This window comes from Sus scrofa, chromosome 1, assembly GCF_000003025.6.
Source record: "Sus scrofa isolate TJ Tabasco breed Duroc chromosome 1, Sscrofa11.1, whole genome shotgun sequence".
In the NCBI taxonomy this organism is placed as follows: Eukaryota; Metazoa; Chordata; class Mammalia; order Artiodactyla; family Suidae; genus Sus; species Sus scrofa.
The window spans coordinates 180261026-180288364 of NC_010443.5; the positions used below are offsets into that span (position 1 = coordinate 180261026).

Consider the following 27339-nt stretch of genomic DNA (forward strand, 5'->3'; position numbering starts at 1 on the left):
TTAAATTACCAGGAACAAGTCAATAAATCTGTAATAAAATTCAGGCCTCAAAATTACTATAAATTTCAACAATCTATTTTTTTACTGGGGTGAAAAGTGTAATTAAGTTCACAGCTGAGATACCATTTACTTTAAAAATTGTTTATGTTTCATCAGACAAAAGGCTTTTTTTCTAAGTCATACTGGCAAATAATTACCTTTTGGAGTTCCTGCCGTGGCGCTGTGGAAACGTATCTGACTAGGAACCATGAGGTTACAGGTTCAATTCTGGGCTTCACTCAGTGGGTTAAGGATCTAGCGTTGCTGTGGCTGTGGCCAGCAGCTATAGCTCTAATTAGACCCCAAGCCTGAGAACCTCCATATACTGTGGGTGCAGCCCTAAAGAGCAAAAAAAAAAAAAAAAAAAAAATCTTTTCATTGTCTTTTCACGTTTAAATAAAATTCTAAACCAGCACATCTGCTACATCAATACAGGGAAGCACATCTGCATTATACTGACTTCAATGCGATTTTTAAAAAAGCTCCCAGGTACAGTCAAGAATTCATCTCTAAAATATAGCTTTCTCCAAAATTATTTGAAGTATCTGAACTTAATGTTGGGAAAATTCAATAGTGTAACACCACATTTTCATCTTAAACACTCCATTAAGTCTGTATCTAAAATGTGAAAAACACCACTACTTTGGCTTTACTGAAAGTGCTTAAAAAAAAATGGTGTAAAAGCCTACAGTCAACATAGAAAACACTTTTTTTAAGGAAAAAAAAAAAAAGAAAACAAATCCACAAACAAAATATAACAAAACAATTTGAATAGACTCAAACAGAAGATCAATTTCTCAAATTCTAAAACAAAGATTATGAAACTATTTACTATAAGAAAAATATACATACTTAAATATAAGAAAAACTTATTTTTCAGGTGACTAATTTTAGAGTTGTTATTTACTAAGTTTAATAAAACCACAATTACTATTAGTAATGAATTGAATTCTGAGACCTCTTAAACTGTCCTCATTTCTTTTCTTTCTTTTTTCCTTCTGTTTAGTGGCAGCGATTTCCACTACTCTTTCAGCTCATCAATCTGTTCCTCTGCATCATTTAGTCTACTGCTTATTACTTCTAGTATACTTTTCATTTCAGTTACCATATTTTCTATCTCTTCTTGGGTGTTCTTTATATTTTCTAACTCTTTGCTGGAAACTTCTAACTTCTCACTCTGTGTATCCATTCTTCTGCCTAATTAAATTTAAAAGCTTTTGCATAGCAAAGTAAATAACTGACAAAATGAAAAGACAATCTACTGAATGGGAGAAAATATTTGCAAATGATGCAACAGATAAAAGATTAATATCCAACATATATAAACACCTCATACAACATAAAAAAACTAACCTAATTAAAAAATGGGCAGAACTGAATAGACATTTATCCAAAGAAGACATGTAGATGACATATAGCTTGTTGGCCAAGAAGCACATGAAAAGATGCTCAACAATTATAATCATCAGGGAAATGCAAATCGAAACCCAAATGAGATACCACCTCACACCTGCCAAGATGGTTATCATAAAAAAGAACAAAAATAACAAGTGTTGGCAAGGAAGTAGAGAAAAGCAAACACCCATACACTGTTGCTGGGAATGTAAATTGGTGCAGCCACTATGGAAAACAGTATGGAGGTTTCTTAAAAAACTAAAAGTAGAAATGCCATATGACCCAGTAATTCCACTCCTGGGTATATATCTGAAAAAAACAAAAACAATAATTAAAAAAGATATGTGTACCTTGATGTTCATAGCAGCAAAATTTACAATTGTCAAGATATGGAAGCAACTGGAGTTCCCATCATGGCTCAGCAGAAACAAATATGAATAGTATCCAACGGAATGCAGGTTCAATCCCTGGCCTCACTCAGGAGGTTAAGGATTTGGCATTGCCATGAGCTGTGGTGTAGGTCACAGACACAGCTCGGATCCTGTGCTGCTGTTGCTATGGCTGTGGCGTAGGTCAGCAACTACAGCTTGATTCGACCCATAGCCTGGGAACCTCCATATGCTGTGGTTGTGGCCCTAAAAAAAGACCAAAAAATAAAATAAAAATTTAAATTAAAAAATAAAAAAATTTTAAAGATCAGTAACAAAAGACCAATAACATAAAAGAATTAAACAAAACATAGTAGAGGCAAGTAACAGTATTAAAATGGCCAAACGGTAAAGTCATATCATCATTTATTAGACTTCTATGTTATCTTTTTGGGAAGAAGCATTTAAACAGTAGTTAATATTTATATGTGGATGAACACTTTAAAAAGGAAGGCAGTGAGAAATTCCAACCATTCGAAAATTCTTAATTCATGGTCCCAGCAATGGGTTAAATGATAACATCGTATAATGATATACTTTTTTCTTTTTATGGCCACACCTGCAGCATATGCAGTTCCTGGGCTAGCGATTGAATTAGAGCTGCAGCTGAGGCTACAGCCACACCAGATTTGAGCCACATCTATGACCTATGCCTCAGCTTGTGGCAATGCCAGATCCTTAACCCACTAAGCAAGGATAGGGATCAAACCCACACCCTCACAGAGACAACACTGGGTTCTTAACCTGCTGGGCCACAATGGGAACTCCGATATACTTTCTTTTTTATGGTCTATTGAGAAGTCAGAATTTTAGGATTTTAAAAATATATTAATTCATTATATGAACTATAATCAAAAGTAAGTCACACTCTCAAGTCAGTAAGTGAAACTTGCTATGATGAGCGTAGTGTATTCACCGAAGGCAGAGAAGGGATAAATACCTTTCTTTCCTCTGTGAACCCAGCCCATTCATTATCTGGACCATAACAGTTTTCCTTGAACAGAATGGGAATATCTGCGCAAGTGACTCCAGGAGAGACAAATTCTTGCATAGTTCTGTTATATTCTCTTCTATGTATGTTAACAGAACACATACTGACCTTGTGGAGATCATTTTATACTTATTAGGCAGAACTTAATAAGAGGACACTAAAAGAGTATTATCAGGATTTTCCACTGTGCATCAGCGAGTTAAGAACCCAACGTAGTGTCTGTGAGGATGTGGGTTTGATCCCTGGTCTTGCTCAGCGGGTTAGGATCAGGTGTTCCTGTGGTGTAGGCCTACAGCTGCAGTGCCAATTCAACCCCTAACCTGGGAACTTCCATGGGCCACAGGTGCGACCATAAAAAAAAAAAGACAAAGAAAGAAAGAAAATAAAACAGTAAAAGACAATGTTAAAAACAAAAAAATAAAAATAAGAGTATTATAACAATTTCTATTATTCAGGAGAAAAGGATACTGTGCCATATATGAAAGCTTGTTTTTTATAGTGTTGCAGCATATGCTACCTTAGTAATCTCTCTCTAATGAAACTTACACATAATGATCAAAATATTGTATCTATAATGTAAAACCATTTTAACTGCGTAATTTAAAAAATTCTTTGCTACAATTATGGTCACACAATTACTCTACATGTCTAACTTTATGAAACAGTAAATGAACAGACCACCAAATATTCAGCCACCTGGTCAAAAATTACTACTCCTCATTCCAGTAACATTGTTTGCAGAAATAGAAAAACCCACCCTAAAATTTATCTGGAATCTCAAGGGACCTTGAACAGCCAAAAATATCTTCAAAAAGAAGTACAAAGATGATGACTCACGCATTCTGATTTCAAAACTTACTATAAAGCTACTAAAATCCAAAAAAGAATGTGATAACAGGCATTTTAAAGATATATTGACCAATGGAATAGAATAGAGAACCCAGAAATAAACTTTCACATATATGGACAAATGATTTTTGACAAGGATGCTAATAATAATAAGACCATTAAATGGGGAAAGGAAATTGTACCTCACAAAATCAAATACCTCGGAATACACCTAACCAAAGAGGTAAAGGACCTATATGCCGAGAACTATAAAACCTTAATCAAAGAAATCAAAGAAGATGTAAAAAAATGGAAAGATATTCCATGTTCCTGGATTGGAAAAATCAATATTGTGAAAATGGCCATCCTACCCAAAGCAATCTACAGATTCAATGCAATCCCTATCAAATTACCCATGACATTTTTCACAGAACTAGAACAAACAATCCAAACATTTATATGGAACAACAAAAGACCCAGAATCGCCAAAGCAATCCTGAGAAACAAAAACCAAGCAGGAGGCATAACTCTCCCAGACTTCAAGAAATACTACAAAGCCACAGTCATCAAAACAGTGTGGTACTGGTATCAAAACAGACAGACAGACCAATGGAACAGAATAGAGAATCTGGAAATTAACCCTGACACCTATGGTCAATTAATCTTTGACAAGGGAGGCAAGAACATCAAATGGGAAAAGGAAAGTCTATTCAGCAAGCATTGCTGGGAAACCTGGACAGCTGTATGCAAAGCAATGAAACTAGAACACACCCTCACACCATGCACAAAAATAAACTCCAAATGGCTGAAAGACTTAAATATACGACAGGACACCATCAAACTCCTAGAAGAAAACATAGGCAAAACACTCTCTGACATCAACATCATGAATATTTTCTCAGGTCAGTCTCCCAAAGCAATAGAAACTAGAGCAAAAATAAACCCATGGGACCTCATCAAACTGAAAGGCTTTTGCACAGCAAAGGAAACCCAAAAGAAAACAAAAAGACAACTTACAGAATGGGAGAAAATAGTTTCAAATGATGCAACTGACAAGGGCTTAATCTCTAGAATATACAAGCAACTTATACAACTCAACAGCAAAAAAACCAATCAATCAATGGAAAAATGGGCAAAAGACCTGAATAGACATTTCTCCAAGGAAGATATACAGATGGCCAACAAACACATGAAAAAATGCTCAACATCGCTGATTATAAGAGAAATGCAAATCAAAACTACCATGAGATACCACCTCACACCAGTCAGAATGGCCATCATTAATAAATCCACAAATAACAAGTGCTGGAGGGGCTGTGGAGAAAAGGGAACCCTCCTCCACTGTTGGTGGGAATGTAAACTGGTACAGCCACTATGGAGAACAGTTTGGAGATACCTTAGAAATCTATACATAGAACTTCCATATGACCCTGCAATCCCACTCTTGGGCATCTATCCGGACAAAGCTCTACTTAAAAGAGACACATGCACCCGCATGTTCATTGCAGCACTATTCACAATAGCCAGGACATGGAAACAATCCAAATGTCCATCGACAGAGGATTGGATTCGGAAGATGTGGTATATATACACGATGGAATACTACTCAGCCATAAAAAAGGATGACATCATGCCATTTGCAGCAACATGGATGGAACTAGAGAATCTCATACTGAGTGAAATGAGCCAGAAAGACAAAGACAAATACCATATGATATCACTTATAACTGGAATCTAATATCCAGCACAAATGAACATCTCCTCAGAAAAGAAAATCAATCATGGACTTGGAGAAGAGACTTGTGGTTGCCTGATGGGAGGGGGAGGGAGTGGGAGGGATCGGGAGCTTGGGCTTATCAGTCACAACGTAGAATAGATTTACAAGGAGATCCCGCTGAATAGCATTGAGAACTATGTCTAGATACTCATGTTGCAACAGAAGAAATGGTGGGGGAAAAACTGTAATTGTAATGTATACATGTAAGGATAACCTGACCCCCTTGCTGTACAGTGGGAAAATAAAATTTAATAAAAAAAAAAAAAAAAAAACAAAATTGAAAGCAAAAAAAAAAAAAAAAAAAAAAAAAAAAAAAAATGGGGAAAGGATAGTCTTTTCAACAAATGATATTGGGGAAAGTGGATATCCATAAGCCAAAGAATGAAGTTGGACCCTTATCTAACATCACATACAAAAATTAACTCAAATAGACCAAAGACGTAAAACTAAAAATCTTCAAGGAAAACACAGAGCAAAAGCTTCATGATACTGGAGTCAGTAACGACTTTTGGGTATGACACCAAAGGCACAGGCATTAAAATTAAAAACAAACTAGATGGCATGAAAAGTTTTTACATTTTGTGCACCAAAAGATACTATCAACATAGTAAAAAGGCAACCCATAGGATAAGAGAAAATATTTGCAAATCATTTTTCTGATATGGGATTAACATCCAGAACATAGAGAGAAACCCTAAACCTCAACAACAAAAAATTAACAACCCAACTTAAAAATGGGTGAAGAAGGGGTGCTCTTGTGGCACAGTGGGTTAAGGATCTGGCATTGTCACTGAAGCAGCTCTGGTCGCTCCTGTGGTGTGGGTTCAATCCCTGGCCCTAGAGTTTCCACATGCCGTCAAAAACAAAAAAAGCAAAAACAAAAATGGATGAAGGATTGAACAGACATTTCTCCAAAGCAGATATACTAATGGTCAGTTTACACATGAAAAGATGCTCAACATCACCAATCATTAGGAAAACAGAAAAAACAAAACAAAACAAAAAAAAAAAACAAAAAAAAACCTTAAAATGAGATATCTCCTCATATCCTTTAGGATGGCTGCTATAACAAATAAAGCAGAAAAATAATAAGTGTTGGGATGGATGTGGAAAAATTGTAACCCTTGTGCAGTACAGGTAAGAATATAAAATTGTAGTCACTGTGGGAAAAGGATACAGTATGGCAGTCCTTCAAGAAAATAAAAATTGAATTACCATATGATTTAGCAATTCCACTTGTGGGTATATACTAAAAAGACTGAAAGCAGGGTCTCAAGGAAATTTTTATATGCTCATGTTCATAGCAGAATTATTCACATAGCTAAAATGTGGAAGTAATCCATGTCCATCAACAGATGAATAAGCAAAATGTGGCATATACATTCAATGGAATGTTATTCAGCCTTGAAAAGGAAGAAAACTCTTATATATGTGACCAACATGGATGGACCCTGTGGACTACTTCACTTGGCTAAGTGAAATAAGCCAATTACAAAAAGACAAATAATGTTACAATTCCACTTTTATGGAGTACTTAAGAGTAGTCAAACTCAGAGAGACAAAAAGTAGAAAGGTGCTTGCCAGAGGCTGCTGAGAAGAGGGGAATGGGAAGCTACTCCTTAATGGGTACAGAGTTTCAGTTTTATAAGATGAAAAGAGTTCTGGAATGGATGGTAGTCATAGTAACACAACATCATGAACGCATTTTATGCCACTGAATTGTACACTTAAACATGTTCATATGGTAAATTTTATGCTAAGTGTACTTTACCATGGTTAAAAAAAAAAAAATGGAGGAAAAAGAACGCTACTACTGCTCTCAATAGAAACTTTTAGGATACCAAAAATATCCTAAAGACTTTAAATAGTAGTTTTCAGGTTTTATAGAGAAGTTTCTTTTTCCCAAGAAAAACACTCAGTGTGTTTTAAAACAGCTTTCTAATAGACATAGGTATAAAAAAATAAGTATTAGGCTATGACCAGAATTATTAAACTTCTATCAACCAGCCAGGGAATGGCTGACAAATAAAATATAATTATTCTGAATTTCATCAAATATTCCCAAGTAAGTGAATACTCAACTAATCAAATTCTCATAAAAGCTAAAACTGAAAATCAAGTATTTCACTATAATCTTAAATTATTTTAAGGAGTTCCCATTGTGGCTCAGTGGTTAATGAATCTGACTAGGAACCATGAGGTTGCGGGTTCAATTCTTGGCCTCGCTCAGTGGCTTAAGCGTCTGGCGTTGCCCATGAGCTGTGGTGGAGGTTGCAGACGCGGCTCATATCTGCGTTGCTGTGACTCTGCTGCAGGCTGGAGGCTACAGCTCTGATTAGACCCCTAGCCTCGGAACCCCCATATGCCATGGTTGCAGCCCTAGAAAAGGCAAAAAGACCAAAAAAAAAAAAATTATTTTAACATTGCCAATATGTCTGTCAATTTCTGAATGTACTATTTCAAACTTTATTTAACAACAAACTACTGCATCAAATTCTTCTTTAACCAATAACCTCCAATGAAATTTAATATAACTATATTGGAGATACCCTACTGCCCTAACATCATAAAAAAAAGATCTCTTTTGGAAGAAGGGAAACAAGGAAGGAAATATGGAAAATACTTTTAGGTTCTACATTTATGAACTGCACAAGAAAAGTGTTCAAAATTGTCTTGAGAGTTTTAATACATACCAGGCTCCAATTTGATAATTTTTACTGCAGCCAACTCTCCCGTATGTATATTTCTGGCCTAAAATAAAAATGAAAAATAAAAAATTTAAAAAATACATCAACTATACATAAGTTAATTAGCTTGTTAATTAGTTGCTTATCAATCATGCTTTTAACAAAGCTAAAAAAAACAAAACCTTTATTTCTAATGAAATGAGTACATTCATTTTCCCAGTAAACAAAAATACAAAAAAAAAAAAAATACATACACACAAAATTACTTTTAGTCCTACCACTAAAAAAACTACTACTTAAAATTTCAGTGTCCCTTCTCCTAGTCTTTTATTTATTTTCCTTAATTAAAAAATACTCATGGTTTTTATAATTTTATAAAAATAGTTACAGATCATTAAAAGAAAATTCAAAAAAATATCAACTCTTATCTTACTACCCAGAGGAAAAAAGTTAACACTTAGTGTATATATTTCCTTTTTTTTAAAGCCTGTATGTGTGCTCAGGTATGTATGTATGTGGATGTGCAATACAAGATTTGCAGTTCTGCCTAATTTTTCATTTACGGTATACATAATTTATTTAACTTATCTGCTATTGTTGGATACTTAGGATTTTAATATTATTTTAGAATTATAAAGAGGGATATATATATATATACATCAATCACATAGCTTTTATCTATCCACAGCCTTGATTGTTTCCTCCAAATAAATTCCTAGAAGAGAAACTTATTTGCTACATAACAAAATACCATGGATAGACTTAATATAATTAGTTCTGCAATGGTTATCACTGCAAACATTTTAACACATATAATTAGTTCTGCAATGGTCATCATTGCAAATATTTTAGCACATATCAAAGTTCATCAGTAAGGCAACCTATAAGTATTAAATGTTAGGTCAAAAGGTATGTGGAATTTTTTTTTTTTTTTGTCTTTTTGCTTTTTATGGCCACACACGAAGCATATGGAGGTTCCCAGGCTAGGAGTCCAATCAGATCTACAGCTGTCAGCCTACAGCAGAGCCACAGCAACACCAGATCTAAGCCACATCTGTGACTACACCACAGCTCACGGCAACGCCAGATCCTTAACCCACTGAGTGAGGCCAGGGATCGAACCTGCAACCTCATGGTTCCTAGTTGGATTTGTTTCCACTGTGCCACGATGGGAATTCCAAACGTATGTGGGCTTAAAATGGATATATTGCTATATTGCTCTGAAAAAGATTATGAGTATATATACTCTAACCAACCATGGATGTTAAGCCTACATCTGCCAAGTTTTAATGTAGGTACGAATTTTTATACTTTTTTTAAAAGTTATGTACTTTCTCCATGCTAACCATAATTTTAAATGGCTATACAATAGTTCACATAATCATTCTTCCTTACTGCTAGACAATAAGGATGTTATACACAGTCTTTTCATTATTTAAAATTATTTATTTCAAATGGATTCTAAGGTACAAAATTATTAGGCCAAGGGTATAAATGTGAACATTTAAAGCCATCAACAAATACTGCCAAAAATAATGTAAAAGTGCTGTACTTTATACTGGCATCACTAATATGAGTGCTGATTTTCATTGCACCCACTGGCTCATCATATGGTAGAAATGCAATTTAATAATTTTCAACATCTTTCAGTTTACTATATTAGATCTGAATGTGAATTTTCATACCTGGCATAAAAAATAAGAAGCATACGATAAAACAGAAAAGTATGATTATACTTGTTTTTTTTTTTTTTTGCTGGATTAAGTAGGTCATGTTACCAGAAGAAAGAACAAAGGAAAAAAGCAAGGGAACAGAAGAAGGGCAAAGAATTTAGGAAAGAGAATCTTCTAAGGGATACTTTTAGAAATGATATACAAGGAGAGAAAAGAATAGAATGGGGGCGAGGGATGCAGAGGGAAAGTCACAAACAGGTAAAAGAAAAAAAATGATTTTCTACAGCAGCAGTCTCAATATTTTGTGATGAGAAGTTCATATTTTTCTCATTTATCATGGTAAATAGGGTATGGAGGAGTTTGGGGAAGGGAAAACAAACATTTTAACTATCCCCATCCACAGTTTCCCCTCCCCCAACTGCAAACACATTTACAGAAATGGAAAAGGTCCACCAGAAGCCTCACACCATTCCTACCCTCTCCTCTTCCTGGCCCCTGAACAAGAGAATGGCCTCAGGTCTTTTCCCCGTTCCCAAAATCTTGCAGTACTTTATATCCATACAGTGGAATATTTTTCGGTGATAAAAAGAAACAAGTGACCAAGCCATGGAAAGATACAGACAAACTTTAAACGCATATTGCTAAGTGAAAGAAGCCAGTCAGAAAAAGCTACATACCATATGAGTCCAACTACAGGACATTTTAGAAAAGGAAAAACCATAGAAAGAGTAAAAAGAGCAATGGTTATAGAGACTGAATTTATGTTTATGTGAAGCTGTTTCTTCCCAGATCCTAAGGCACAAGCTGAACATTGGTATCTGTAGGCAAAACGGTGTTAAGCAGAATTAGCTGCAAGTTGAAGGGGTGGCTTGAGTCTTTGAGGTATCCAAATCAACTTTTTTTGTGAGTGATGAGTGACAAATATGTGAAGTACAGGGATTTTTTTTAGGATGGTAAAACTATGAAACTGTAATAGTGAATACAGGTCATTATATATCTGTCAAAATCCACAGAACTGTACAACACAAAGAGTCAACTTTCATGTAAACTATGAACAATAATAATATATCAATATTGGTACAATAATTGTAATAAATATACTACACAATGCAAGATATTAATAAAAGGGGAAACTGTGTGGGTGGGTAGGTATGGTGTGGATGAATGTAACTACATATGTGCTCACTTACTCTATACATCAAAAACTGTACTAAAATTAAGTCTATTAATTGTTTTTAAAAGAATACATAAAAATTAAATTTTAAGTACATAGCGATACTTTCAGACACACGGAGTCAAGTGTTAAGATTAGAATCAACACAAATACGTTGTATTTCAGTTTAACAGAACCAAAATGAAGACGCAAGAACCATGAACATCTTTTTTTGTTGTTGTTTTTTTAAAGAGATTCTAAAGCACTCAGAAATCCTCACTGGAGGATTTGAACAACAATCAGAGAACCATATAAAACTAAGACAGTATTTTAAAATTCAGCTACACCATGAGAAGCCAAAATATATGTCATTACAGAAAAAAAAAAGTAAAGAATATAAGGTATAACTCCCACTGGCAGGGTAAATACTTAAGTGTCAGTCTCCATTCTGAAGACATCCTTCTGTTCTTTCCAAATGAAGAACCGATGGGCAAATGTTCATAGTTTGTAATTTTCCAGCTGGATTTTTAAAACAGAAAGCAGTACCAGGCTCTTTTATAATGAAAGGCAAAGAGGCTTTCAGAAAAAAAGGTCTTCTAAACAGAGACTTTACAGATTCAATGTACTAAAGAGATCTTTCAGAAATTTAACTATACAATTTCACACTATAATCCAGTGGAGTCATACACAGTACTGGTTTTTGAAACCCATCATTTCCTTTCAACAAATTCAGTATGATATTCTCAAGTATTTTTGTTTTTAACATTAACACAAAGAATTTGAAGATCCTGCATTATGTTTACAAAAGGAACTAATACCACAGCACCTCCACAAAAGGCTCTAAGTATCTTTCTGACTCTGTTCATTTTAGCAGGTTATTACTATACACTAATATTCAGACTTAAGAGTATATTAAACACTCAAAGGTTCAATAAAACATTTTACTATAGTTTATCTCTTAAATTTAACTCTTTGTTCATCAGGAGTAAAAATTATTGGATGGAAAAGATAAACTAATAATAAATGGGATCAACATCACTATAGAATCCATAAAAGAACTTTTCCACTTAAATTTTAAGTTTCAATTCTCATCACCAAAGCATCTCCTTTAGCTCTTAATAGTTCCAAGTCAATTTACTACTGGAAAAGTAAATAGTAAATCCAAAACTTCTGCCTTGCATTTTTAAATCATTATAAAAAGTTCTATTTCCACTTGGCACCAAGAAAAAAAGATGCTCATCTTTCTAACTAAGCCATTTCTGTTTCAACAATACAATGCAGTTGCCAATTTTATATCCATGAACTTTCCCCACTTGCTATAAAATTTTTAATGTGACTAAAAAGAATTAAAGGAAAAGTCTTGAGTTATCAACAAAGAATAGGAAAGCATGATTTAAGGCACAATACACTTCAGTAGTGAGCAAGCTAAAAGGTTATTTTTTTAAAAGTGGGGTAAGAGATGTAACTGGCAAGTACTGACAGTCATCTAAAAGTTACAACAACCAAGATGGTCACCATGAAGATAAATGAGATGCATATGTGGAACTTACTTAATTTTTAAATGATACAAATGAACTTAATTAGAAAAATAGCACTGGGGGAAAAACTTACAAAACCGCACTAACTGGTCTTATTTTCCAATCATAACGCAAACCTCAAACTAGAACTTCTCCACTAGGTTTCCAGCCTTCATAAGGAATATTTTATACCTCTTTCTTAAAACCTTCAAAAATGCCTAAGCCTCTTTGTCTCTCACTCCTCTGTTACCTATACAAATATGGAATTTTACCTCACTTTACTTAATATTGTCCTGTGTAGTCCTATGGCTTTAACAACCATCTCCAGGACAAATCTCTCATGCAGCTCCAAGAATCCTACATAAGAGAAAAACGTGATCATGTCAAAGAAATGATCAGTCAAAATTATCAGAGCTAGTCCATGGAAACCCGACAGGCATGTCCAACCCTAGCATACCTAACACAGAACACTGTTACACCTGTACCACAAACCTAATTCATCCCCACATCTTCCCAATCTAAATAAAATTTACTGAAGCCAGCCTATTGCTTAAGTAAAAATCCAAGGTCATAATTCACTTCTTTCCTTCACATCATTCACATTTGATATCTTAGCAAACAGTGAGGGCTTACAAATACAAAACATATCCATTAATTTCCCTTTACCTTCTCTACCATGCTGTAGTCCAAGCTTGTCTCCATTAAGAATCAGCAAACCATTTAATGTGAAATGTAAAGAAAAACTAAGAATAACCCCTAGTTTCTAGATTGCAGAAGTATGTAGCTATTGCAATCCCAACTACTATGATAACAAATATAGGAAGATGAATACATTTTATGGGTGAAGGGGAAGAATAATGAAGGAACATAAATGAGGGGCTCAGATTTGAACATATTCAAACTTTAGGTTCCTATGGAAAACTAACTGGAGATATCCTGTAAGCCACTTAATAGCTTCTGGAACTCAGGAGCTAACCTGGATTGGAGACAGACCAGAATCATCAAGATTACTGAAGCCAGGCCAGAAGATGAGATAATCTAGGAAGAATATCTGGAGTTAGAAGAAAAGGGATTCAAAATCAGAATCCTGGGAGTTCCCTGTTGGCCTAGTGGGAGCCAGTGTTGTCACTGCTGTGGCTTGGGTTACTGCTGTGGTGCAGGTTTAATCTCTTGCCTGAGAACATCTGTATGCCATGGGTGCAGACCAAAAAAACAAAAAACAAAAAAAACAAAAACAAAAACAGAATCCTAAAATATTACCCACATTTAAAGGATAATGAAAAGAAACAAAACTCTCTAGGATAGATCAAAGGCTAGGCCGCAAAACTAGTCTCAATAAACATAAGAAGAATGAAATCATTAATGCATCTTTTCTAACCACAATGATATGAAACTAGAAATGAACTACAAAGAAGAAAACTGCAAAAAATACAAATATGTGAAGGCCAAATAATATGCTACCAACCAACCAATGGGTCACTGAAGAAACCAAAGAGGAAAGCAGAAAAATACCTTGAGACAAATGAAAATGAAAACACAGCCATCCAAAATTTATGGGATGCAGCAAAAGTAGTTCTAAAAGGGAAGTTTATAGAGATACAAGTCTACCTCAGAAAACAAGAAAAATCTGAAATAAACATCTGGCCATACATCTAAAGAAACAAACAAAACTGAAAGTTAGTAGAAGGAAAGAAATAATAAAAATCACTGCAGAGGAGTTCCTGCTGTGGTGCAGTGGGTTAAGAATCTGACTGCAGCAGCTTGGGTTTCTGAGGAGGTGTGTTAAATCCCCAGCTGACATAGAGGATTAAAGGATCTGGCACTGCCACAACTGTGGCATAGGTATCAGCTGTGGCTCATTCAATCCCTACCATGGGAACTTCCATATGCCGTGGGTGTAGCCATAAAATTTAAAAAAAGAAAAAAAATCACAGCAGAAATAAGTTAAATAGAAGCTTTAAAAAAAAAAAAAAGGAAAAGATCAATGAAACTAAGAGCTGGTACTGTGAAAATGTAAAAATTGATAAATCTTTAGCCAGACTCTTAAAAAAGAGAGAGGGCACAAATAAAATTAGAAATGAAACAAGTTGCAACTGACACCACATATATCAACGGATGATAAGAGAATATTACAAACAATTATATGCCAATAAAATAGAAACCTAGAAGAAATGTAAAAATTCCTAGAAATGTACAAACTCTCAAGACTGAATAAGGAAGAAATAGAATATATGAATAGATGGATTACCAGCAATGAAACTCAATCAGTAATACTATAACTGCTAACAAACAAAAGTCCAGGACCAGACAGCTTGAAAGGTGAATTCCATCAAACATTTAAAGAAAAGTTAATACCCATCCTTATCAAATTATTCCAAAAAATGGAAGAAGAAAAAATACTTCTGAACTGATTCTATGAGACCTGATACCAAAACCTGATACAAAGACACTAGGAAAAAAAAAGAAAATTAAACAGTATCACTGATGAACACAGATGCAAAAATTCTCAACAAAATATGAGCAAACTGATTCAACAATACACCAAAAATCATTGGGAATAACCGTCAATATCTGATAATAAACCATAACGGAAAAGAATATGAAAAAATTATATATATCAAATCGCTTTGTTGTACAGCAGATACTAACACAACATTGTAAATTAACTATACTTCAGTAAAACAAATTAAAAAAACAAAAAATACATTAAAAGGATCATAGTGATCAAATGAGATTTATTCCAGGAACACAAGGATGGTTCTATGTATGCAGATCAGTGTGCTACACCACATTAACTGAAGAATAAAAATGATATATTTCACCTCAATAGATTCAGAAAAAAATTTTGACAAAATTCAACATCCATTTATGATAGAAATTCTCAAAAAAGTGGGTATAAAAGGAATATACTTCAACAAAATAATAAGAGCCATGTATGACAAATCTACAGTCAACATCACCCTTAAGGGTGAAAAAATGAAAGCATTTCCTCTAAGATCAGGAACAAGACAAGGAGACTGACTATCACTACTTACAGTCAACATATTTTGGAAGTCCTAGCCATAGCAATCATACAATAAAAATAAATAAAAAGAATCCAAATGGTAAAGGAAGAAGTAAAACTGTCATTGTTTGTAGATAGCATTATATTATATACAGAAAACTGAAAAGTGAAGTCAGTAAGGCTGCGGAATACAAAATTAATACATTACTCTAACTTTGCATTATAGTTTGAAACCACGGATACCTTCACCTTTGTTTTTCAAGATTGTTTTGAAATTTATTGTGTTTCTATATACTAGTAATTAACTATCAGAAAGAGAAATTAAGAAAACAATCCCGTTTACATACAATTGCATCAAAAAGAATAAAATACTTAGGAATAAGTCTAACCAAGACCTGTACTAAGAAAACTGTAAGATGCTGATGAAAGAAACTGAAAACAACACAAACAAATGGAAGGATAGACCATGGTATTGAATTACAAGAATTGATATTGTTACAATAAACATACTATCCATGGCAATCTACAGATTCAATGCAATCCCTGTCAAAATACCAAAGGCATTTTTCATAGAATTAGAACTAAAAATTCTGAAATTTATATGGAAACACCAAACATTTCAAATAACCAAAACAATCCTGAGAAAGATCAAAGTTAGAAGCATCGCACTCTCAATTCATTTATACCATAAATCTACAGTAATCAAGATTTCCTGTTGTGGCACAACAGGATCAATTGGATCTCTGCAGCACTGGGATGCAGGTTTGATTTCCAGCCCAGTACAGTGAGTTAAGGATCCAGCATTGGTGCAAGTGCAGCATAGGTCACAATTGCAGCATAGGTTACAACTGCACCTTGGATCTGATCCCTGGTCTGGGAAATCCATATGCCATGGGAAATCCAATAAAGAAAAAAAACAAAAAACAAAAAAAAACTATAATAATCAAAATGGTATAGTACTGGTACCAAAAAAAAAAAAAAAAAAAAAAAAAAAAAAAAGATCCATAGACCAATGGCACAAAATAGAGAGCCCAGAAATAAACCCACACTTATATGGTCAATTAATCTATACCAAAAGACGCAAGAATACACAATGGGGAAAAGAGAGCTCTTCAAGAAATGGTGCTCAGAAAACTGAAAAGCTACATGCAAAAGAATCAAAGTAGACTACTTTTTCATGCCATATACATATACCTTAAACTCAAAATGGATCAAAGATTTAAATGTAAGACCTAAAATCATAAAACTCCTAATAAAAACACAGGCAGTACACCCTCTGACATTGATCTTAGCAATATTTTTTAGAATATGTCTCCTCAAGGGAAAAACAAAAATAAAATGAAGAGGGCTACTACAAACTAAAAAGCTCTTCACCACCAAGCAAACTACAAACAAAAACTACCTATTGAATAGGAGAAGACATATGCATAAGGGGTTAATATCTAAAATGCATAAGGATTTCATACAACTTAAAATAAAAAAAAAAAAAACCAAACAACCCAATTTAAAAAATGGACATAGGACCTGAGGTGACATTTTCCAGAGAAGACACACAGTCAGCCAACATATACATGAAAAAATGCTCTACTCCACTAATCACCAAGGAAATACAAGTCAAAAACCAATGTCACAGCTCTCAAAATGGCTATTATCAAAAAGACAACAAATAACAATTGATGGCAAGGATATGAAGAAAAGGAAACCCTCATGTACTGTTAGTGGGATATAAGCTGGTGCAGCCACTATGTAAAACAGTATGGATGTTCCCCAAAAAATCAAAAACAGAACTTCATATGATCCAGCAGTTTCTGGGCATTTATGTGAAGAAAACAAAAATACTAATTTGAAAAGATACATGAATGCCACTGTTTATTGCAGATTAATTTACAAGAGCCAAGATACGGAAGCAAAGCAAGTGTTAATCAATAAATGACTGAGTAAAGAAGATAGGGTAAACACACACATACGCACACACAGAAGAATATTACCCAGCCATAAAAAACAAAATCTTGCCATTTGTAATAACATGGATGGACCTCATGGGTATTATGCTAAGTGAAATGAGTCGAAGACAAATACTGTATAATTCCACTGATACGTGAAGTCTAAAGAACAAAATGAACAAACAGAACAAAAGAGAAACAGACTCATAGATCAGAGTCTGACTCTGGTGGCTTCCAGATTTGGGGGGGGCGGTGAGGGATGAGTAAAATAAGAGAGATTCAAGAGGTATAAACTTCTAATCATAATATAAACAATTCATGGCAATGTAATATAGGGAATATAATCAATGAGAGTGTAATAAATTTGTATGGTGAAAAAGTAACTAGACATATCATTATGATCATTTTGTAATGTATAAAAATATCAAATCACTCTTACTTATCTAAAACTAATGTAATATTGTAAGTCAATTATACCTTAATAAAAATAAGTAGGTAGGTAAATAGGAAGGAAGGAAGGAAGAAAATAGACAAAACTAAAACTACTCTAAAGACACTGTTCTATTAGAATCTCAGATTGGAGGAAATTTTAGAAATGATCTAATTCAATCTTTCTAAAAGGCAATTTTCTTCTACTTAGTCTATGGAGGTTATTTAGTCAATCTGATACATTCATTTCTAGGGTAAATTTATTTTTATAAAGACTTTTTTTTTTTTTTTTTTTTTGGTCTTTTGCCTTTTCAAGGGCTGCTCCTGTGGCATATGGAGGTTCCCAGGCTAGGGGTCGAATCGGAGCTATAGCCGCCATCCTACACCAGAGCCACAGCAACGCAGGATCCAAGCCATGTCTGCAACCCACACCACAGCTCACTGCAACACCGGATCCTTAATCCACTGAGCAAGGCCAGAGATCGAACCTGCAACCTCATGGTTCCTAGTTAGATTCGTTAACCACTGCGCCACGACGGGAACTCCCTATAAAGACTTTTTTATGATAAGCAAAATCTACTTTCCTGTAACTTCTCCTTATTGGTTCCAGTTTGGGTCTCTGAGATAATGTTGATTTAAGACTATTCCACAGCTCTGGCTGTGGTGGAGGCCAGCAGCTGTAGCTCTGATTCAACCCTCAGCCTGGAAACTTCCATATGCCACAAGTGCAGCCTCAAGAGGGGGAAAAAAAAAAAAAAAAAGCCATTACTCCTATGACAAATTTCAGATATCTCGATTCATTGCTTTATTCACTATGTATGTATTGAGTCCTTATGGCAGTCAGGGGCCTAGTTCTACCTTTAACCCTGCTCAGATGAGAATATAAAAGCTCCCTCTACCTATGGATGAAATATGCTCATTTCTTTAATATGCCACATGAAGATTCCAGACAATCACCACCATTCTTGTTTCTATGTACTTAGACTACGTGCTCCAAGTCTAATGTCCAACAAAAATGATAGTAGTTAAAACATGAGGTTCATTACAAAAGTGAATTTCTTCAAATTTCTATAAAGTTATGATATTTTTAAAATGTAAAAATAAATGTCAAAAGTGTTACTATTCAAAAGAGAATGCAGGGTGTGAAGGACCGAGTGCGTGAGCACTCTATTGGCTCCCATGAGCCAGTGAGACTAGACTCAGCACAGAGGACAAGAAACAAACAGGAGAGGAAGAACAATTTATTAGTCACTAATTCACAGCCAACAACGGCATCCTGTGAAAGACCATATGAACTTTATAACATGTGGACAGGACTGCAAGGGAACATGGGAAATTGAACATAATTGACAGAGACAAGATTCCAGAGTAGAAGGACTCAAGATCACCTCCTCTCACAAAAACACCAAAATTACAACTAACCGTTGAATGACCATCAACAACATAGACTGGAAGCTACCAAAAAAGATAACCTATATCCCAAGATAAAGAAGACGACACATCAAGATGGTAGGAGGGGTGCTTTCAAGATATAAGTCATCCTATAACTGCCCAGTGGGTGGCCACAGACTGGAAAATAACTACATTGCAGAGGCTTTCCCACAGGAGTGAGAGTTTGGAGCTCCACATCAGGTTCCCATGCCTAGGGGTCTGGCATTGGGAAGAGGACCCTCCGGAGCATTCGGCATTGAAGGCCAGTGAGGCTTAAGTCCCATAGGACTTGGGGAGACAGAGACTTCACTCTAGGAGGGCACACAGGGTTTCATGTGCACTGGATCACAGGGCAAACTAAGGACCCTATAAGAATCTGGATCAAGCCCACCAGGAGGTCTTGGAGGGTCTCCTGGGAAAGCAGGGATGGCCATGGCTCACTGTGGGGGCAGGTCATTGGAGGTGGGGGGGTCCCAGGAATAGCCATCTGTATGACCTCTCCTGAGGCTGCTATTTTGGAAAAATTTGGCCACACCCATCAGGGCTGAGAAGCCCCACACCAAATGACAAACAGGATGGGAACACAGCTCCACACACCAGCAAATAGGCTGCCCCTAATCATGCCCAAAGACAAAGCCCCACCCACCAAAGGGATAAAAATCAGCTCTACCTACCAGTGTGCAGGCACCAGTCCCTCCCATCAGGAAGCCTATAACAAGCCCCTGTATCAATTAACTTTACCCACAAAGAGGTAGACACCAGAAGAAAGAGAGGCTACAACCCTCTAGTCTGCAGAAGAGACCACACAAAAAGCTCTACAAAATGAAAAGTCAGAGAAACATGAGTCAGATGAAGGAACAAGACAAAACCCCAGAAGAACAGCTAAGTGAAGTGGAGATGGGAAACCTGTCTGAAAAATACTTTAGAGTAATGCTAGTAAGGATGATCCAAAATTTCGGAAAGAAAATGGAGGCAAAGATCGATGAATTAGAAGAAATGTTTAACAAAGGAACAGAAGATTTAAAGATTCAACAAGCAGAGATGATCAACACAATAGCTGAAATAAAAAATCCCCAGAAGGAAACAACGACATAATACAGGAGGCAGAAGAACAAAAAAGCGAGGTGGAAGACAGACTGGTGGAAATCACTGATGTGGAACAGAATAAAGAAAAAAGAATGAAAAGAATTGAGGACAGTCTAAAAGAACTCTGGGACAACTTTAAACGCACCAACATTTGCATTAGAGGGGTGCCAGAAGGAGAAGAGAGAGATAAAGGGCCAGAGAAAGTATTTGAAGAAATAATAGCTGAATACTTTCCTAACATGGGAAAGGACTCACTCACTCAAAGCACAACAAATACCATATAGAATAAACCCAAGGAGAAACACACATATTAATCAAACTGTCCAACATTAAAGTCAAAAAGCAAATATCGAAAGTAGCTAGAGAAAAGCAACAAATAATATACAAGGGAACCCCAATAAGGTTATCAGCTGATTTTTCAGGAGAAACTCTGTGGGCCAGAAGGGAGTGGCATGATAGACTTACAGTGATGAAAGGAAAAAACCTGCAACCAAGATTACTCTACCCAGCAAGGCTTTCTTTCAGATTTGAAGAAGAAATCAAAACCTTTACAGACAAGCAGAAGCTCAGAGAATTCAGCGCCACCAAACCAGCTTTACAACAAATACTAAAGGAACTTCTCTAGGCAGAAAGAAAAGGCCACAACTAGAAAGAAGAAAATTACAAATGAAGAGGCTCACCAGTAAAAGCAAACATTAGTAAAGGCAGGAAATCATCTACACACAAATATGCCACCAAAACCAACAACTGTGAGAAGAGGACGGTACAAATGCAGGATCCTGGAAATGTATTTGCAATCAAGAGACCAGCAACTTAAAGCAGTCTTGTGTGTATATATAGACTCCTATATCAAAACCTCATGGTTACCACAAACCAAAAATCTACAATAGATGCAATTCAAACACAATGCTGAAGATAGTTATCAAACCATAAGAGAAGAGAACAAAAGGGAAGAAAAGAGGCCAAGAGATAAAGGGCCAGAGAAAACCAACAAAAACAAATCCAAAGCAATTTACAAAAGGGCAATAAGAATGTACATATCAATAATTACGTTAAATGTAAATGGACTAAATGCTCCAACCAAAAGACATAGACTGGCTGAATGGATACAAAAACAAGACCCATATATATGCTGTATAAAGAAGATGTGGTGTGTGTATACACGCACGCACACACGCACGCGCACACACACACACAGGAATATTACTCAGCCACGAAAAGGAATAAAATAATGCCATTCGCAGCAACATGGATAGGACCTAGAGATACTAAGTGAAGTTAGACAGTGAAAAACAAATATCACATGATATCACTTACATGTGGAATCTAAAAAAAAGATACAAATGAACTTATTGCAGATCAGAAACAGACTCACAGACTTTGTAAAAAACTTATGGTTTCCAAAGGAGACAGGTAGGGTGGTGGTGGGGGGAACTGGGGATTTGAGATTGGCACATGCACACTGTATATTGAATGACTAGCCAATGTAGACCTGCTGTACAGCACAGGGAACTCTACCCAATCAATATTCTGTGATAATCTATATGGGAAAAGAATCTGAAAAAGAATGGATGTGTGTATATGTGTAACGTAACCACTTTGTTGTGTAGCAGAAATTATCACAACTTGTAAATCAACTATACTTCAATAAAATTTTTTAAAATGGGAAAACAAAAAAAACCAAAAAAACCCAGAATGCAGTATTTTGTCCTGTGACAAGAGCAAAGTAAAGTGCTTATTTTAACTTCTGTTACAAATCCTTTGGGGAAAAGGAGAGGTTATATAAGTCATGTAAATTTCAAGGAACCCATTTCCAATAAAATTATCAAATTCTGTGAGCAAAATACAATAAGGGAGGACCCACTGAGAGCATATCCTCCACATGAAAATTTAAAATAAAGATTAGTCATTCATTATTTTAACATTTATTCAAGGAATACCCCTGATGCACTGGGTATCTTAGGTATGAGGGTGGTATTGGGATGAAAGCAAAGAATTACAAAGATTTACCTGCCCTGTTTGAGCTTCAAGAGGACAGATTTTAGGAATCTAATACAGGAATCAATACAGGAAATGTTTTCTGTAACACTTCAAAAGGAAACAACTGCTTCTAAACATAGTATGTTCTTATTATCTAAGTAAGTTAAATGACCATCTGTCAAGGACAAGGTAGTGCATATACGTACTGTGTAAGAGGTTCCTACTAGCTCCCAAATTACTTAATTTTTGTGGAACAAGTCATTTCCAAGCTGTCTTCCACACAGGTATACATGTCTAGACAGGTACTCCTTCTCCCACAGAAGGCGGCTATATCGCAGGGTTTGCCCCACTACCAGGCAGACATATTTAGAGCCTGAGGCCAGCCTGTTAGGATGTCTACAATCTGTCCACTTGATTTATATCCCAGGACACACTAAACCTCTAGTCTGTTAGAACACTTGTCTCTGAAAAGAGTTTTCCTAGCCCTTACCTAAAACAGATTGATTTTATTAAAAGGAGAGAGATTGATTTTATTAAAAGGAGAGTTCCTTCCAGAGGATTACTTTAAATTGAATTAATTACCTGGAAGTCTTAATGGCAAAGGAAAGGGAGAAAAGGGCTTGAGTTAAGATTAAAAGAAGGGAGTTCCCACTGTGGCTCAGTGGGTTAAGAAACCGACTAGTATCCATGAGGATGCAGGTTCGATCCTTGGCCTTGCTCAGTGGGTTAAGGAAGCTGCAGCATAGGTCACAGATGCAGCTCAGATCTGGTGTTGCTGTGGCTGTGATGTAAGCTGGAGGCTATGTTTCAACCCCTAGCCTGGGAACTTCCATAGGCCTTGGATGTGGTTCTAAAAAGACTGTGTGTGTGTGGGTGTGTGGGGGTGTGTGTGAGTGTGTGTAAAAAGGTAGGGAAAAAACAAGCATGATAAATAGAAAACATAAGATAAGTGTAAAATAAGGTGGCAGAAATACATTAAACATACCAAAAATCAAAAAAAGAGGTAAGGAAGATGTAAACTCTCAGTCACTGCTGGGGAGGGGTACAACTTTTGAGGGGAATAAGTGGTCAAACTCACAAAAACCTTAACATAACTCAGAAAATTTAATTCTAGAAATTTACGTGAAGTAATTAAGGATATATGAAAAGAATTTATTCAAGGATACTGATTACAGCATGTTTACCCTAGGGAAATACTGGGGAAATCTGCTTGTTAAACAATAATAAATTAAAAATTATACAATCGTACAAGGAAATAATTACACAAATATTAAATGTTATATGAAAAGTGCTTGTGACACACTGTTAAATGAAAAAAGTACATTATCAAATATACATGCTAAATAATATGCTATATATAAGGTGTTATATATATGCTTCTATATAATATATATTATGATTTATGTGTATGTCCTTATTATGACTTTTTAAAAGTCTAGAAAGACATACAACAATGTTTATCTTGGAAATACATGCAATTTTTCATTTATTCCTATATCATAGTTTTCTAAAATGACTGCATATTACTAAAAATGTATTTTTTTTAAAGGGAAAGAAAGCAATCTATTCAGAGGCAAGGAAGAGACAGGGAAATGGGAAGCACATCCCACCCAAAGATCCACAAAAAGAACAGGAAATTATTATTTGTTGTTGTTGTTGCTGTTTGTCTTTTTCTCTTTTCTAGGGCCGCACCGGCAGCATATGGAGGTTCCCAGGCTAGGGGTCTAATCAGAGCTGTTGCTGCCGGCCTACACCACAGCCACAGCAACACCAGATCCGAGCTGCATCTGCAACCTACACCACAGCTCACGGCAATGCCAGATCCTTAACCCACTGAGCGAGGCCAGGGATCGAACCCGCAACCTCATGGTTCCTAGTCGGATTCATTAACCACTGCCAGGGATCAAACCCGCAACCTCATCGTCCTAGTCGGATTCATTAACCACTGAGCCACGACGGGAACTCCAGAACAGGAAATTATTGCTGGAAGAAAATATAGTAAGGGACTCAAGCATCCCCACTGTCTATTTCAATTAAGAGGTAAAAAGCTTAAAATGCAAAAGCTGTTAATAATTTATGTAATATCTACAAAAATATACTGTTACAGGTATGGATCAATGGATCAGAATAGAAAGCCCAGAAATTGACCCACACACCTACAATCAATCTTCAACAAAGGAGGCAAGAATATACAATGGAGTCTCTTCAGTAAGTGGTGTTGGGAAAGTTGGTCAGCCTCATGCAAATCAATGAAGTTGGAACACAACCTCACATACAAAAATAAACTCAAAATGATTTAGACTTAAATATATGACATGACACCATAAAACTCCTAGAAAAGAACATAGGCAAAATATTCTGACATAAATCACACCAATGTTTTCTTAGTTCAGTCTACCAAGGCAGTAGAAATAAAAGCAAAAATAAACAAATGGGATCTAATTGAACTTATAAGCATTTGCACAGCAAAGGAAACTACAAACAAAACAAAAAGACAACCTACAGAGTGGGAGAAAATATTTGCAAGTGATGTGACCAACAAGGGCTTAATTTCCAAAATAAACGAACAGATCATACAACTCAATAACAAAAATACCGCAAACAACCCAAGCAAAAAACAAGCAGAAGATTTAAACAGATATTTCTCCAAAGAAGACATATAGATGGCCAAGAGGCACATGAAAAAAGATGCTCAAAACTGCTAATTATTAGAGAAATGCAAATCAAAACTACAATGAGGTATCACCTCATACGAGTCAGAATGGCCATCATCACAAAGTCTACAAATAAGAAATGTTAGAGAAGGTATGGAGAAAAGGGAACCCTCCTACACTGATGGTGGGAATGTAAATTGGTGCAGCTACCACAGAGAGCAATAGGTAGGCTCCTTAAAAAAGCTAAAACAACTACCGTATGAGCCAGCAATCTCACTCTTAGTCATACATCTGGAGAAAACCATAATTCAAAAAGACAGATGCACCCCAACATTCACAGCATCACTATTTACAATAGCCAAGACATGGAAGCAATCTAAATGTCCACAGACAGATAAATAGATAACAATGTGGTATTTACATAATAGAATATTATTCAGTCATAAAAAAGAATGAAATAATGCCATTTGCAGCAACATGGATGGACCTAGAGGTTACCATACTAAGTGAAGTCAGTCAGACAGAAAAAGACAAATATATCACTTACAGGTGAAATCTAAAATATGACATAAATGAACTACTTAAAAAATAGAAACAGACTCATAGATATAGAAATCAAACTCATGGTTATACAGGGAAAAGGAAAGGAGGATAAATTATGAGTTTGGGATTAGCAGACACAAACTACTATATATAAAGCATATAAACAACAAGGTCCTCCTACACAGGATAGGGAACTATACTCAATATCCTGTAATAACCTATAACGGAAAAGAATGTGAAAAAGAACATATATGTGTGTGTGTGTGTATGTATATTTACCAGAATCACTGCTGTACACCAGAAACTAACACTTTGTATATCAACTACACTTCAATTTTTAAAAATGATTTTAGCTTTAAAAAATTAAAATAGGAGTTCCCGTCGTGGCGCAGTGGTTAATGAATCCGACCAGGAACCATGAGGTCGCGGGTTCGGTCCCTGCCCTTGCTCAGTGGGTTAAGGATCCGGCGTTGCCGTGAGCTGTGGTGTAGGTTGCAGACGCGGCTCGGATCCCGTGTTGCTGTGGCTCTGGCGTAGGCCGGTGGCTACAGCTCCGATTCAACCCCTAGCCTGGGAACCTCCATATGCCGAGGGAGCGGCCCAAGAAATAGCAACAACAACAACGACAAAAGACAAAAAAAAAAAAAAAAAAAAAAATTAAAATAAAATACAATGTCATGTTCACATTGGATTCTTCCTGATATTGATAAAAGGGTTAAAACAGAAGGGCAAGAAAGGCACAGAGCTCTTAAAAAAAGAGGGTGCTTGTGTGAGAGAAGTAACACATTGGTTTGCACAACATCCTTCTCAGGATGTGATAAATTTGACGCAAACAGAAGTAACCAGCTAATGCTACAGGAGGCAGGTTATTCTAGTGCCTGAAATGATTAGCATTTTGAGTTTAACTAAGAATAGCATTACCAAATCTAGTCTATGGGACTCAGTCTAGGTAATAATAAGTGTAAATTTCCAACACAATGAAAACAAGAGAAGGCACATCAGGAAGGGTGTCTAACAACCAAGAAAAAAAGACAGTTTCTTTAGTTATTAACAATGTAGGGTGACTATGACCTAAGTCTAAGTCCACAGTAAAAGCAAATCAAACCTGAGCTCCATTTTAGAAATTATTAAGAGTGAGGGGAGCGAGGGGTTATCAGGAAGAAGGGCTTCTGAAAATTGGCGCTAAGACCTGAAGCTTATATGCATATTCAAATCAACCCAAAAAGTTCCTCACTTCTCAGCAGAAGGGTGAGGCTGCCAAGTCTCATCTGACCATGATTTGTCTAGAGCTTATGTGTGCTAGATAATGTGTCAAGGGATTCGTACACAGCAATGAATTTAAAGATGCAGTCCCAGGGCAGCTTGGTATATAGTATAAGGAACAGAGAATATAGAGTCAGAAGGTCTGGATTCATGTCCCCACAGTACCACCTACTAACAGTAAGATACAGAGCAAATAGTAAGTTTCTTCTTGGTTCATCAACTACAGATGATAATGCACCTGTCTCACCTACTTCATAGAATTATTGAGAGAAAAATTAATATGCTGATTATGAAAGGGCTAAACAAACATTAGTCACTCTTAGTCACTTTAATCCAATTTCATTTTCATAAAATGTTAGGTGGGGGCCAGTGTGACTCAGGGCTCCAAACACCTCCAACAACAGACTGGGCTATCAGCCTGGCTTCCCACATCATCTTCTCAAAATCTCAGTGGGAGATTATGACATTTAACAGAAAGAGAGTTACATTAGACCTAAATTCATTTTGCCGTATTTCAG

General features: G+C 35.9%; 1 protein-coding gene across 4 annotated transcripts in view; it reads right to left on the reverse strand.

Moving 5' to 3' along the window:
- Nucleotides 1-27339, reverse strand: part of MAP4K5 (mitogen-activated protein kinase kinase kinase kinase 5) — a 135065-nt gene that overhangs the window by 96599 nt on the left and 11127 nt on the right. For 3 of the 4 annotated variants that reach the window (XM_021101533.1, XM_021101543.1, XM_021101550.1), the window contains exon 3: nt 8152-8209. In XM_021101533.1, coding sequence (XP_020957192.1) covers nt 8152-8209 — 58 coding nt within the window. Of the gene's footprint in view, nt 1-8151; nt 8210-11400; nt 14009-27339 lie in introns of those variants that run through there. The other variant, XM_021101552.1, reaches the window with a different exon arrangement.